At 35.0% G+C, this 15,864-nt stretch overlaps 2 protein-coding genes across 6 annotated transcripts; one reads left to right on the top strand and one right to left on the bottom strand.

Annotated features, from left to right (window-relative positions):
• Positions 1 to 3,309: 3,309 nt before the first annotated feature.
• Positions 3,310 to 5,261, top strand: LOC112772691 (syntaxin-123). 5 transcript variants are annotated; one of them, XR_003187607.2, is made up of 5 exons: positions 3,311 to 3,604; positions 3,736 to 3,884; positions 4,182 to 4,282; positions 4,582 to 4,672; positions 4,838 to 5,261. XR_003187607.2 is itself a non-coding variant. In XM_025817666.2 (4 exons), the coding sequence occupies exons 1-3, from the start codon at positions 3,397 to 3,399 to the stop codon at positions 4,272 to 4,274; spliced, it is 450 nt and encodes a 149-aa protein (XP_025673451.1). In that variant the 5' UTR covers positions 3,311 to 3,396; the 3' UTR covers positions 4,275 to 4,282; positions 4,838 to 5,261. The 5 variants fall into 5 exon arrangements, 2 of the variants coding, with proteins under 2 accessions (XP_025673451.1, XP_072082156.1); XR_003187606.2 differs by having other exon boundaries at positions 4,530 to 4,672; XR_003187604.2 differs by having other exon boundaries at positions 3,310 to 3,604; positions 4,182 to 4,672.
• A 5,274-nt stretch (positions 5,262 to 10,535) lies between these two features.
• On the bottom strand, positions 10,536 to 14,656 carry LOC112769539 (protein FAR1-RELATED SEQUENCE 5-like). Its single transcript, XM_025814048.2, has 3 exons — positions 14,639 to 14,656; positions 11,268 to 12,014; positions 10,536 to 11,207 (listed from the first exon to the last, which is right to left on the bottom strand). The coding sequence occupies exons 1-3, from the start codon at positions 14,654 to 14,656 to the stop codon at positions 10,536 to 10,538; spliced, it is 1,437 nt and encodes a 478-aa protein (XP_025669833.2).
• Positions 14,657 to 15,864: the final 1,208 nt, after the last annotated feature.

The raw sequence follows: 15,864 nt of genomic DNA, 5'->3' as shown, positions 1-15,864 counted from the left end.
CAAATCGGACGGTCCGATTTGTGTACCTTCCCAGCCCCTAATCGGGCTGTCCGATTACTGGCGTCAAATCGGACCGTTTGATTTCTTCATCGCAGTCGTCACATCTACGTGAAGTACCATGGATGCCCATAACTGTGTTATACACCATCTTCTCCACAATATGTAAAATAAAAAAGTGGTTGTTAGTGTCTTCGTATCTTTTCTGTTAGTATGGACATAAAATATATTAATTCAGTGTCTCTAGATACATTGTCTTTGTCTCTGTTTATGTCTCTTCTGTTAAATACGATTTTGTGTCTCTGTGTTTTTGTCTCATTGTCCTATCTCCCCCAAGGCAGCGTTTGGTTTCAAAGACATGTATTTAGCGTACTTCCAAAATAATGAGACATAGAGACTAGGGGTGTTCAAATCCAAACCGATCCAAATTAAACCGCTCATCCAATCCGATCCAAACCGAAAATTGATTAAAATCGCACTAATTCGGATTTAATTAGATTCTATTTTTTACAAACTGCTGGATTGGATCGGATTTCGGATCTACTTTTCATAACCGATCCAATCCAATCCAAACCGCACAATGTGCTATAATATTATTATTTTATTATTATATTTACAATTATACTTATAACATGTTCAATTTGTTATACATTTTTCTATTATTCATGTATTATTATTATTTAATAAATATTTTATGTTCAAAATGTTATTTATTTATTTATTTTAACTAACCTATAGTTTTATTTCTATTGTTATGTTATCGTTAGTTTTTTAAGATATTGTTAAAACTTGTTATGTCATTGTTGATTATTTAAAATTTAATGTTGAGACTTGTTATATGTATTTAATTTTTTTATTTGAAAAACCGCAAATCCAAACCGATCCAAATCGCTTGTAATCGGAACGGATCAGATCAGATCGTATCGGATTTCTAAAAAAATTTCATCCAATCCAAACCGCATCGCACATAAATTAAGCGTTCGGATCGGATGACTTTTCCCTTAAAACCGAACCAAACCGCACCATGAACACCCCTAATAGAGACACAATCAATTAGAGACAATTTTTTACTCATTTACCCCTTATTAATTTCTTAATATTAATTCTTTTTTCTCTTTTTTCCTTCTCCATCTACCGTGGCCATTCTCCTTCCTCCCTCCTCCCACCTTCCACCGTCGCATCCCGGCGTCTAGATTCGCCGTCAGCGTTGCATCTCCTCGTCCAAATTCGCCGCCGCTGCCGCGTATCCCCCTTTGCCTAGATCCGCGTGCCACTGCGTCTCCCACTTCGTCCAGATCCAGGCCTGTGTCTCTTCCTCCGTCCAGATTCGTGCGCCGCCACTCGTCTCCTCCTTCGTTCAGATCCACCGTCGCCGCTATGTCTCCTTCGTCCAGATTTGCAGCTGTCGCCTTTCCTCCCTCTTCGCGATGCCCACAGCCGCCTCTCCTTCCTCTTCAAGTTTGCCATTGTCGCCTCTTCCTCTACCTTGGTTCTTCTCTTTTCACAATTTGCTCTTCAGTTACCTTCTCCTCTCTTTTTGTTTTTTCTGTTGAAAAATAAAAATTTTTGTTGATTCTCTTTTTGTTTTTCTATTGAAAAATAAAAATTCTTGTTGATTCTTGTAAAATTTTTGCTAATTGATTTGTGGTAAATTGTGTGTGATGATGAATCTATAATGGTGGAGAAAGTGAATGATAGTAGTAGCAATGGTAGATAATTTTTTTTAGGGTAAAGTATATTTTTTGTCCCTGAAGTTTACTAAAAGTTTCAAAAATACCCCTAAGTTTTAATTTGTTTCAATTTTATCCTTAATGTTTTCGATTTGCATCAATTTTATCCTTATCTTCAAAATTTTTGGTCAAACTATAGTCAAAATTAATTTTTTCCAATAACACCCCCCAAACCCTATTCTCTTTCATCATCATCAAGAACAACTCCTCCCTAACATTCCTGCCGCCGTTTGTGTCCCAACTCCGGCCACCGCAAGTGATGTATATCATAACCTCCTTCTCTCTTTCATGGAGAAGACTCCATTACAAGACCCAGCATTCCACCACCAATCCCTGACCATGGCTCCAACCAACAAGTGCTATGAAGCACTTGAAATCAAATCCATCAACATTTAAGAAGAAGAAGCAAAATAAAAAAGGGCAACAGCAACATCAACAATAACAAAACACAACAACAGCTCCATGCAACAACAGATCAAAACTCCATAACAAATAAGAGGTACATGTCCCTTCTGATTCTCAATTACTTTCTCTTCTTTGTGGGTACCGTATCTTCAAGCATGGTCTCAAAGATTTCAACAAAAAGATTCTACCTTTATCATCTTCATTGAAATCATGTTGGGAGGTGGTAAGCATGGCAGCTGGCGGTGGTGGGCACAGCGGTGCGGCTGTTCGGCAGGGGGAAGGAAGGAGTGATGGGGGTATGGGAAGGGAGGGGGGAAAGGGGTAGTGTTGCTGGTTGAAGGGGGGTGCGGTTGGACGGTGGCGGCGTCGTGTGGTGGCGCGGGGGGAAACAGTGGCGGAGGAGGATGGAGGAAAAAGAAAGAAGAAGAAAGAAGGGGAAAGGAGGGAGGGGGTAGAGCGTGCCGGAGAGGAGGTTGTGAGCAAGGTTGAGTAGTTGGAGGTTGGCGAGGTTAGGTTGGTGAGGTTGAGGAGCGGCGGAGGGAGGTGGCTGGAGAGGGAGTTCTTCTGGAGGTAGACTACACGGTAGAAGAGACAATCGGAGAGGGAGTGAGGGATGGGAATGTTGCTGAGTGAGTTTGGGGATGATGATGAAAGAGAATAGGATTTGGAGGGTGTTATTGGAAAAAATTAATGTTGACCATAGTTTGACCAAAAATTTTGAAGATAAGGATAAAATTGATGCAAATCGGAAATATTAAGGATAAAATTGAAACAAATTAATATTTAGGGGTATTTTTGAAACTTTTAATAAACTTCAGGGACAAAAAATATACTTTACCCTTTTTTTTATAAGAATAATATGAACTTTTTCTAATTTTATTGTGTCTGTTTAATATTTATCAAATATAGTATATAAACACTAATAATTTGTGTCAATATCTTTAATGTCTATATTTCTGTTTCGAGAAATATATAAACCAAAGACTGCCTAAACAAACGGGGTCTGTCTAAAATCAGCTCAACTCTTTTGAGCTTATCTAATGCACCATACAATCTGAAGCATTAGATTAGATTGATAATAAATCTAATGGTTTATATTTAATCTATAAATAATTTATTAAAATTTACAAATAACTTATTAAAATTTATACTAAAAGACAACAAGTTTTAATATTTTAACTTTGCCCCAACAATAAAATCTAAATTTGCTAACCCTCGTTTCAGCTCCTGAAAGAACTTCCCAAAAAAACCTATCATCACAGTCATGGAAGACCACCGTCATAGAAGACACCCGCTTCTTCCTCTTCCCTCTTCCGCACCAGGTGCCTCCATGAAGCTACTCGATTTCTCGATTTCTCGATTTCATCCAAATTCTTGTGATTATGTTTTGCCAGAAACTTTGTCGTTGAAGGCCATGCCTCCTTCTGTGCCGGCGACAGAAGGGGATGATTTAGTGACCCCTCAGTCCATAGGTTAGAAAGTTGCAACCTTTTTGGTTTCTTTCGTGGGAAGTGAATGGTTCTTTTGCATGCAAGTGAGTATTAGATAATGAATCTTTGGTAGAATTTGGAGTCAGTTTTGTGTTGAATTTTGTTAATTTTAGGTGAGGATGCGGTGGATGGAGAAAAATCAAGTGCTGCGGCGGCTTTGGCGGCGGCTGCTGCTGCTGCGGGCCGAATGAAGAAGTCGTCAGTGAAATCGAAATCAGGACCTAAGACAGCATGGCGGAAGCTCCTTTCTCAGTGTTCTCAGGTTTGGTTCTTCGCTGTGAATTGGGTGTGCAAATTTTTTGACGTCTTTTTTTGTCTCTTGGAGTATTTTAATGGTTTTTGCATTATGGAATTGGAATGCATGGTTAAAGTTGATCTATTGCAGTGATTTTAACGGATATTGAACTGCTTTGTCTTGAAATTTTGCACTTGACCTGCAAATTTGAATGATTGGTTGATTTTGCAAGATACTTTTTGCATTATGGGAACTGATGACTGAAGTTTAAAAAAATGCTTCTAATGCTGCATATTATGACTTCAGCATATTCTTGCTTTTCAGATGATCAACCTGTTACAAGCAATTATGAAAACTCCTCATTGTATGTGTTGGAATGGTTATTACCAAGAATTGGACTTCCAGACAAGATTATAGTGAAGGATGTAAGAACATTATGTGTAAATCATGATTTTAACTTTTAAGTTAATCAAATTTGGATTTTCTGTTTCTGTCTCACAACATAGGTAAAGTTCACGTTTGGTAACTGGTTCTGTCTCACACAACATTACTCTATTTTGCTGAGTCTCTAGTTTTTCTTTCTTCATTCTGTTTTACATTTTGTTATTCTTCATTGTTATTAATGTCTTGCATCATTCATATAGCTTTTCCAACAAGAGATAACTTCTGCAGTTACGATTTTACTTATGGTGCATCAATAATATTCAATCATTGTAATACTCAGAGGAATTCTGAGAAACATGACAATGATAATAACTGCAACAGAGGAAGGTTCTTGAGGACATAAGTGGTTAGGAAACCTCATGACTAAAGTGGTACGGATGGCTGAACTAACGATTTTTCTTTTTTCTTTTTGAAAAAAAATCATTTCATGAAAATTTGCATATTACCTGAAAAGGAATATATACTTTATAATGTTGGAATAACTTTGATTACCTCAATATGAAAATTTGTATGTGGTGGTTGAAACTTTCTTGCAGAAAGCAACTAAGCAACCAGGGACAATAATGGACACAATCCAAGAGATTCAAGGGTGCCATGACACACTGATTGATATAGAGAGCAGCCTCAATGAGCTTCATCAAGTGTTCTTGGACATGACTGTTTTGGTCCAATCACAAGGTAAGCAACTCAATGACATACAGAGCCACGAGTCAAGAGCCAATTCGTACGTCTGCCGTGGGTTCGGCAGTTTCAGTTTGCAAGGAAGCACCAGAAGAATACTGGAAGTCCATCTTCATTGCCATCATAATATTGATTTATTATATTGATTATAGTCCTTCTTATTGATCATTATCATATTTACCTTTTGAATTTTGGTTCATGTATATGTTACACTCTAAAATTCTTCCAAACCATCTGATAATAAATTTCAGGCACATGAACTAAAGTTTAGCAGATAAATATAGTTTTGCTTTAATTAATGGGATATTGATTGGTGGCTATGAACAAATTGGACTAATTCAAAACCTTTCACTTTTCAAGATTGAGACTTTCATGTTCATGGTCTAGAAGGTTATACTTGTAGTTAAATAAGAGTGGCAAAGTTTGACAAATGAAACAGTACAACACTAATGAAATGAAAAGTATAGGGAATTCAGAATATTTAAATGGTTAAAGAATGAAAAGGGAATGAATTAAGATGATGATGAAGACAATCTTGAAGAATGTCATAGTCTGTCCAATTGCATTCACTAACCTTCTCCATTAGTTGACAGCAGCTCGTTATAATTGGGGTTTAATTCATTAATAGCCACTCTAATCTCTTTTGCATGCATATAATTTTGTTTTTGGAGATTTTAAAAATTTTCTTTACATGTATCACATGCTATAAATATTGTTGAATTACCTTGCTTGGAGTTTATATATTGGAGGAATGAGATTAGTTGTTTTGCACCCTTAAACGGTTAAACCTATGGTCTAAGATTTTTTTTTCTCTATTCTCTTGTGCATTGTTGATTAAGAATTGCATGTTTTGTTAGAAGAATAACAAAAATTAGTCGATAGTGTAGCAACAACTATGTTTATCCCATTTTATGATAAGTGAACAGTTGAATAGTAATACTAAAATCTTTGAGGATCAAGAAAAGCTGAAAGTTTCCACCTCAAACCATCAAAGAAGATAAGCAATTAAAAATAGGAATATATTACCAATGCATCAACCAACTGTTTAAACGTATTTTTTACTCACTGTAAACACTATTTGCATCTCTTTTTATATATTATAACTAGAGTGAGACCCGCGCAATGCGCGGAGAGGTAGATTACTTATATTATAAATAGATTTTAATAAATGTTATATTAAAAATATTTTAGAGAATATATTATAAATAGATTTCGAAAAATGACTTGGATTCAAATTAGTTTTTTTCTTCCTTTACAAAATTTGGATTCAAATTCTAATATGAGAGGTAACATGTGCCCAATGACTTGGATCAAATATTTGCAATATGAAATAATGTAAGAGAGAAAATAAAATAAAATTACAGCAGTAACACCTTTGAGAAAACGCCAACATAAAAGACTAAAATTAGTATTAATATAGGAACTGAGGTATATAGGTAGGTATGTGACAGTACTGTACTATACCAAGACAGGCTGGTGGTCATTAGTAGATGCTCCATTTGCATAAGCGGTCTGCACTAAATCAAGACAGGCTTGGTGGTTGTTCTTTGTGCCTTCTTTCTCATTAATTTTGCTTAGTTGCTCTCGAATAAACAAGGCAATCAGAGAAAGTATCCCCATCAACAAGATCAATTGCTCCACTGCTTAGTTGCTCTCGGATGTACAGTAAACTAAACAAGTCTATCAGCATCTCCATCCAAGCTAGCACACCTGCAAACTAGAACTAACTCCATTTGTAATTATCATCATAAAAATCATCAAAATAGCAATGGTCATAGGAATAATTTTGTTGATTATGTAAACCAATTTTTATTTTATCATCATAAGAATAATTTTAAGGATTATGTAAATCAATTTTTATTTTATTTTATTTTTATCAATTCCAGGTTACAAATTTATAATTTTCAATAAAATGAATAAAATTTGAACTTTGTTGTAGTTTTAATGCATTTGAGGATTTGCCTTGATATCTGTTAAAAGAGTCAGAATGAACGATCAAGAAAGAGGACAAAATTTGTATATTAATAATTATGCACCAAGAATGATTCAATATCACAGGTTTTGATTACTTATTACAAGTATTGAGATCATTTAATTAAAGCACATAATATAAAGTTAAAATCAAATCCAACATTACACATAAGATATTATTAAAGCGCATGATACAATAAATAATATTTATTAAGATTATTTTTTGGATAAATGATATAATAAAATTAAATTAATTAGTTGGTTATCTAACTACTTAAAAATTAATTAGTGTCATCAATGAGATTTCTGCCTCTGCTGCCATCTTGACCCAATGTTTTGTGAGTCCAGAAGGGTTGAATACTGTAGGATTTTCATGGCCTGTTTTTCATTCTCTATTTGTGAATGTGTTGACTCCAACGTAGAGGAACATTATGATCTTCCTTTGTTGCCATTTTAACTGTGAATATGATGGGCAGTGGCAGAATTGACAATGGTGATAGTGTTGGTAGTTTATGAGAAAAAGAAGTAATAATGCTGAGTTTGATTAATAGTGTAACTAAGAAAGAATAGCACCATGATGTTCTGTCTAGGCGTGGTGATATTGATGGTTATGTTGTGTTTATTTTTTTTTTGTAGAATTTTTATATTAGTGAATGTATGTTATTTTATAATTTTATATTTTTATTTTTTTATTAATTTATATTTTTTATTTACGTGGGAACGGTTCTACGAGTTCAACTAGTAAGTCATCGATGAAACTAGTGAACCAGTAAAACTATATTTTTTATTTGCTTAATGTCAAAAAAGGTTTAAAAAATTCGTATTTTAAAAAAATACTGGAAGTTCATCTAACTATCTAAACAACTAGTAAGTCGTTAACAACTCGATCCGCTAAGCTCATGAGCTCGAGGCAACTTTTGAGCTTTCAATAAGTCAAACTTGACCTTGGTTTGGTTTGGCTTAACTAAAATTACTTAGCCTAATATAACTTTTATTATTAGTCTTTCATTTCCAAACAATCGACTTACCTTGGGATCTTTCTAACTTTAATTATCAAATTTTTAGAGCTGTTAGTTCGAACGTATAAATGTAAACCGCGCGCCTCAACAGTGCACCATAAAAATGTACACGAGTTATCTACTAGGTCAGTAGTATAAATATTTTATTTTTCCATTTTATTAAGAAGTTTTAAGCAATGTTCTAAAAATCGGTTGAACCGGCCAGTCGAACCGGTTAAACCGCGAACTGATGAGAAATACAGTTCGATTATATGCCAAAACCGGAAAAAATGAAATATTTATGGTGGTTATTTATAATTTATTTTTTATTATAAAACGGTTTTTTCAGTTGAACCTCGGTTGAACCGATTGGACCAATAAATCAGTGAACCAGTAGTTAAAACGGTTCGATGACCGGTTCGATTTTCAAAACCTTGGTTTTAAGTATAAGTATTGTTGAAATAAATACAAAAGTACTTGTATTTAGGAAAGAAAATTAAAAATAGAAAGTTATTAATAATTTGTTTAAAACGTTTAATCTTAAAAATATTGATATAATCTTCTTAATTATCAATCTATAATAATAATTGCAAATATGGAAAATCAAATGATTAAATGATGCAAATTTATTGATAATAAATAAAATTACGTTACAGGTGCTTTTGGGTTAGTAGTAACGCTGGTATTCAATTTTTGAATTTTGAAAATAAAAAAATAGTTTGATTTACTTGTTTCATTTTATTTTGGGGGTCAGGGATCCCACAAAGAAGAGAACCTAGTTGCTAAATAGAGCTTCTCACTCCCACAGAAGAAGCTTCGCAAAAGGGGAAGAAGATGCCCAAGATAGATGATGTGAGAACAGAAGGGAAAATGGGAAGCACCGCAACAATGGAGAAGACCGGCGTGGGAGATGGCGATGATGATGCAGCAACTCATCATCGATGTGGTGCATGCCCTGTTAGGTAATTACAACTTCTCATCTCCTTTAATCACGCCTTCACATTCTTCTGTTATTGATTGATTACCTTAATTATAGAAGATTTTGAAAAATAAATAAAAAAGAGAATCTGCACTAAAGAAATCAAATCAATTTCCATTAATGGACTGATTATGTCATATCTCTACTGATATTAAAAAAAATCGCAGATATGATATCGATGGATTAAAGGAGTGTATGTGACGGGATCTTGCAAGAAAAGAGTCTGTTCAGAAGAAAAAACCTAGAGGGAGAATTGCTCTAATCAATGGCAACCAATAATAGGCATGGGTAAAGACTACACTCAATTCATTACGTTCATTGTTATTTTTGCTACTACTATTGGTTGAATTATATCTTATTATTATCATTATTGGTTCAGTTTACCCGACTCATGTGCACCACCAATTGTTCTGATGAACTCCTTTGAGAGAAGAGTTATGGCTGATTTAGAGGTATGTAAGACCAACAAATATCTGTATCCTATTTTTAAGTTTCAATGCTGTTGTATTTTAAATTACCTATGATGTATCTGTTCTGCAGGACATCAAAAGAGCTAACAATAGTATTCGAGAGGAACAAATTCTATTGAAGTCCATGATTGAACGCATAACAAAAAATTTAGAATATTTTATACCACCAGAATCGTAATCCATTGAGGACTCAGTCTCGCCACCACTCTGTTCATAATACCTTGAGGAATCTAAATATTCCTGGATCAAAACAGCAAATAGGAAGGCTTATGAGCTAGCCATACAATATTATATGTAACAAAATATACTTGAACTTAAATGTATTGAACTTACATCTTCCTCCTCAAACCATTCAGTGTGAACATACTCATCACTTTCAGCATCTACGAAGGAGTAGTCTTCACCCTCAATATTCTCCGCAGCGTCATCATCAAATTGGGGAGTCCTTTCATCCATTTTTCTCATGGAACACGTAGCAATGTTATGACCCCCTTGCGATAGTAGCTGCAACGCTTAGGCTTCCTTGTGGTCTCTATCTCAGTACTTCCATTCTTTGCAAGGTCTTCGTACATGTATTCCGCATGCCCCTCTATCATGTTATTGTTCCCACTATGAGCCCTAATACATGAAAGTATATTTACCAATGCATCTCGTGATTCATTAAAAAGATCCCCTTTTAGGCACCCTTCATTCATAATTTGTTTACACCAATGTGCCAAACATGCACGCCGACTGATAGCCAAGGAATCCTCCATCAAGCCGCCCATGTCGTCATACCCACTAATGCCTTCCTTCGCTTTTCTAGTCCATCTTCGCAGCACTAATGATTTTGGCAGCTCTGCAATGTCTAGAAAATCCAAAACAGCAAGTATATGCATGGAATACCTATGAAGTCCATTCTCATGCATGAGCATTTAAATTCATCTTGCTCTCCATGAAAAGACACATGCCATATCATGTTAGGCTTGTAAAATTTTGACACCTGATAAATCTTGCAAGAACTCGTTTCCTTTTCATATATTACCTTCAATGTGCTGGCCTTGTGGAGCATTGAACGGAACAACATAAAAATTTGCCGGGTATAAATGGTAGCTGCTGACCTTTCTAATTGTTGAAAGTGTGTCTGCATCACAGGTTATCCAGTTGATGATTTAAAGTCTGCCAAATCCTCTCTGTGCCGCATGTAGCTCAAACAACGCTGGAAGTGTTGAACAAATTCTGTCAAATTATGGCGTGATTTAACATATCTTTTGAGGACAGCATGTAGACTTTCACACCTTGAAGTCGTTCTAAACCCAACAAAGAATTTTCCTCGGATATGAGCGGTAGCCCATATGTTTCTTTTCCCATACATATCTACTATCCATTCCCGATCTTCCACTCCAAAGAATCCAACCATTTCCTCCCACTTTTGTTCGAACACACCAACTTCGTAATCACCTAGCATTAACTTTGTAAACATTTTCGTAAACTGAGGTTTGTGAATATTGCTTGTTGCATTACGCATCAAGTGCCATGCACATAACCTATGATGTGCACTCGGAAACACTTCCTGAATAGCGATAGCCATCGATTGATGACCATCCGTAATTACTGAAGTCGGTATCTTTCCTTTCATTGCTATGAGAAGCTGTTTTAGTAACCACACATAGGTGCTTTTCCTCTCATTCAAAACTATCGCAGCACCAAATACAACGGTTTGATTATGGTGGTTAACTCCCGAGAATATTACCACCGGCAATCTGTATCTATTCTTCTTATATGTGGCGTCAAATGCTAGCAAATCCTCGAACAGATCGTAATCCAACTGACACCGGCCATCACACTAAAAAATTTGCCGAAACACTCCTTCTCTGCCCTTTTCAACACTATAGAACAAGTTTCGATCCCTTGCTGCTAGCGTTTCCAGGTAAGCCATTGCAGAGGTTAAATCATCAGGTAATTGTCTTCTTTGCTTCGCAACTTGATTGTGCATATCCTTAATTGAAAAATTAACGTTCTCGTACCCACCACACTGGCTAGCTAATGACCCAAATATGTTTGGTATGCTGATCCCCACCTCTTTCATATGGTTCATTTGACTAATGTCAGGCTCAGTCATTTGCTTGTGAGATCTTAACATTCTTGCTAGCTTTGGAACAACAAGATCATGGTTGTGTTCATCACAAAAATATCTCACTACCCAACTCTCAGTTATCGCATCGAAGAAAACATGAAGTTTACTCATACAACCACATCTTGTCTCTGGTTTTGGCTCCCTAACTCGATTTTTCATATGGTTCCATTTTTCTAATCTATACCCTTCACAAGAACAAACATATACTTTTTCTCTAACTTTTCCATCAACTATTCTACTCCTACTCTTTCGCACACTGAAGCCCCTCTTCTTGGCATATGAATTATAAAATTCGAATGCCAAGCCAAGATCAGCAAAGTGCAATTGACAAATATTTTTCATAGATAGACTTGAAAAATCAATCTTACCAATATCTTCCCAAGAGTTTATGCGATATTGATCCATATCCACCGCATCAGAAGTTACGTCTTCATCTACATGATCACTAACATTATGCACATTTTGATCACTTATATGTCTTTGACTATTTGATGCTTCCTGCAATTTATAGTGACTAACGTTAATTACCCAAAAAATAGCATAAATTAGGTACAATTTATAATCAAATAAGCAAAATTAACCAAAAACCATTGAATTTTCAAAAAGCATCACAATACTAATTTTTGAATTTTATTATGGCAGCTTAAACTCTATCTCGTCTCATATTTTGGTGATTAAGATCAATTATATAGATTCATATAGGGGTGGGCATGGTTTGGATTTTTATAAATCCAAACTGGATCCACTTCAGAACCATTTTTATGGTTCATGAAACCAAACCAATACTGTGAACAAGAGTAGGGGTGTGCATGGCCCGGCCCGGCCCGGTCCCGAACACTTTAGGGGCTAATTTGATATGATTTCATTGGGTCTAGGGCCGGGTATGGGTCTCAAAAGTAGACCCGTTCATTATTTCGGGTCGGGTCCGGGCCATAGCTCGGGTCACCCGAAATCGGCCCGGTGGCCCGGTTATCATACACAATTAATATTTTGTGTTATTAGTGATGGTGATGGCTATTATTATGTGAAATTTAACTATTGTAAACCTTAATATTTTGTGTTATTAGTCATTATATATAAGACTATAAGTTAATGTTTTATGTTTAAAATGCATAAGACTTTAGACTAATGCATAATCTTGTGTTATTTGTATTGATTTAAATATTTGGTGTTATTAGGCAATATTAGTATTGATTATAGTTATACTTTAATTTTAGAGAAGAGTTAGTACTTATTATATTTTTCTAAGTGAATTTTACCATGTCAAATAATGGTTGGAGTCTTGGAAATTTGGATATTTTTACATGCTAACTTACAAGAAGGTATCAAGGTAATATAATGTTAACGGCCCGATTTTCACCCGATTTTTACCCGGTATAATCGTGGCCCGAAAGTGTATAGGTTTCATCGGGTTTAGGGTCGGGTTCGGGTCTAACAAATAGGCCCGGTATATATTTCGGGCCGGGTCTGGGTCACATCAAACCCGGTTTCACCCGGCCCATGCACACCCCTAAACAAGAGGGATTACGATACAGCACGCATTTTTACATGATCATTTCAAGTTAAACAAGAGATAGACACAACCAAGTTTCCAAATTACACCTTAGAAGCTCCACCTATTTAAAGTACATTATCTATCTCCCTCCCTTAGCATAAATATTCATGGCTAATCTTAAAACAAACATGAAAGGGTATCAATCCAAACAACACTTATCAGCTAAGGTACCTTAACCTGTCACGAAAAGTGCATTGATAGCAATAACTAATTTGCTTAATTGAAAGAGCTAAAGAAGTTTCCTTCTTGAAAGGGTATCAATCCAAACAACACTTAAGCTCTTGCGCAATAAAAGAGCTTCCATTGAAAGCAGCTGAATTGCTACATCTAAGGTACCTTAACCTGTCTTTCAATCATGAGCTAAAGAAGTTGCCTTCTGCAATAACTAATTTGCTTAATTGGCAAACTTCAAATCTTAACGGATGTGATACTCTTCAGAAACTGCTAAAAAGTGTAGAAAAATTAATTTGCAATAAGTAATTTGCTTAATTTTGCACTGCTGTGAAAGAAGCTGTTTCTTTAAAATTTAAAATAATTTTAAAAAAATTAGCTGATTTTCTAACATTACTTAAATCTAAAACACTCACTTTATAGGCACTTGCTTAGTCAACCAATAAAATGCAACAGTTCATAATAAGCTTTAAGCAAAATGATACTACTGAAATCCAAATTAAAAGCCAAGGGCATATATATGCATGTGCCTAATAAATATAATATATAATCATGTATCAGAATTTAAGTAATTTTCCTTATTTCACAGTGACATAGTCATTTCATTTCACTACCGCACAAGTTCTCAAACATAATGTAACACTAGTCAACAAGAATTTAAAGGTTTCCTTGAGTCAGTTGTTAAACTTATAATAGAACCATAAATGTAAACAAACAGTAGAGCAATTTTCAATCTAAACTCAACAACTCCGCTGTTGTAGCCTCCAAAAGTAATGAAAGAAAAAACACAACATCAAATAGCTAGAACTCATAACTTGTTCAATACTTCTATAAATAGTTTGGCATAAGAAAAATTATGATCTAGATGAACTATTTTCTTTTACTCATTTCATTAAAAAAGAATCATCTATAAATAGTTTGGCATTCTTCTTTTAATGCAAATTGCATAACTAACTAAACATTGGTTACTCAAAGACAGAATATAAGAACAGGTTAACTAAAAACCAGAACATCAGAGTTTGTTACATCACTTAAAAGTAAGAACCGAGAAATTTACTTCTTGCGCATGCACATCCATTCTCATACCATTGTTTGTAAAATCCATGAAGCCTCATGCCTCACTATGTTAGATACCAATAGAACAATAATGAAAAATTACAATTGCTACATATGATTACCAAATTGGCATGAATCTTAGCTACACCAACATACTTGTAGCACAAAACAGAACAAATATAGCCTATAACCCCTGAATCAGAACAAATAAATAGAACAAAAAATTGAATGAAATCAACGAAAGGAAGCAATACAACAGATTCATACAAGGGAGTGGAGGAATACAACAAGAAGATAAAAGGAACAAAAAGAAAATTAAATCAATGAAGTAACTTCATACCTGAGTCTGAGGCTCCATTGTTACTCTGGAAGTGGAGGATGCAGGGGGGATGGAGCACCACAGCGCTGACAACCACTCGACGAGAGAAGAGAGAAGAGAGAAGAGAGAAGAGAGAAGAGGAGACGGGGAGGGAGAGCCTACGAACGACGCTGGAAGATGGATTGGACGGCAACGGCGATGGCTCGACTGAAGGGCAACGGTGAATGCTGAGACCAGCGGAGAGTAGAGTAGGTGGCGGCGACGGGTGAGTAAACAGGGGGGAAAGGAATTGGGAATTAGGGTACCGTATGGTGAGTTTGGGGTGGGGTTGAATTTGGAGTGTGGTGAATTAAGGGTTTTATTAGTTAAATTTAAAAAATATTTATAGTAAACATAAAAAAATAATTATTATTATTAAACCCCATGTGGGGTATATTTATAATTTGTATTTTGTGTCTATTAGAAAAGCTCAAAAGACTTGAGCTTACTAAAGACAGACCCGTTTTTGGTCTAGCTAGTTCACGTGACCATGACATACAATCTCTTCTCACATAAAATTTAAATTCTAACAAAAAAAATTTAAGATATAATTTACACTATGTCAAAAATAAGTGAAAAGAAAAATGACGAAAAGAAAATGAATGAAATATTTTATTCTTTTATTTGGATGCCAAAAAATAAGAAGGAAAAAAATTTTTTGTGTGGGTCTCACCAAAAAAAATTTTCTACAAACAAAAAGCATAAAAAAAGAGAGAAAAATAATTTTTTTTTGTATTTATAATGTTCATAGTTATAATATTTTAAGTTTATAAAATATAATAAGATATAAATAAATAAAAATTCTATTTCAAAAAAATTCTATTATTTATAAAATTCATAAAGTTTGTCCTATTTTCCGGCGAATATCAAATTACTTGTTCTTGTCTTGTTGCAGTCGAACTATAACTCGTCTCCGCAAAACGGTTGGCCGATCTTATCAATGAACCACAATATACCTCAGCCAGCGAATAAAACAGGGGAGAAGTACTTGTAAAAAGTACTCCGACCCTCAAGTCAGTTAACGAGAATTATTTTTAAGAGAACTTTTCAGCTTAGAATGATTTCATACCTTTTCCGATTTTAATTGTTTTTTTTTATGGCTGGAAAATGATAACGGCCATATTTCTCAATTGATTGTCTCCGATGTAACCGATAAAAGGTCATTTATTGCCATAAACTCGGTAGAACTAATGTGTCGGTTACAAGGA

Source organism: Arachis hypogaea, chromosome 18 (assembly GCF_003086295.3).
Source record: "Arachis hypogaea cultivar Tifrunner chromosome 18, arahy.Tifrunner.gnm2.J5K5, whole genome shotgun sequence".
NCBI classification, from domain to species: domain Eukaryota; kingdom Viridiplantae; phylum Streptophyta; class Magnoliopsida; order Fabales; family Fabaceae; genus Arachis; species Arachis hypogaea.
Note: the sequence above shows the minus strand (reverse complement) of the source record. Positions and strands in the feature narration are given on the sequence as shown.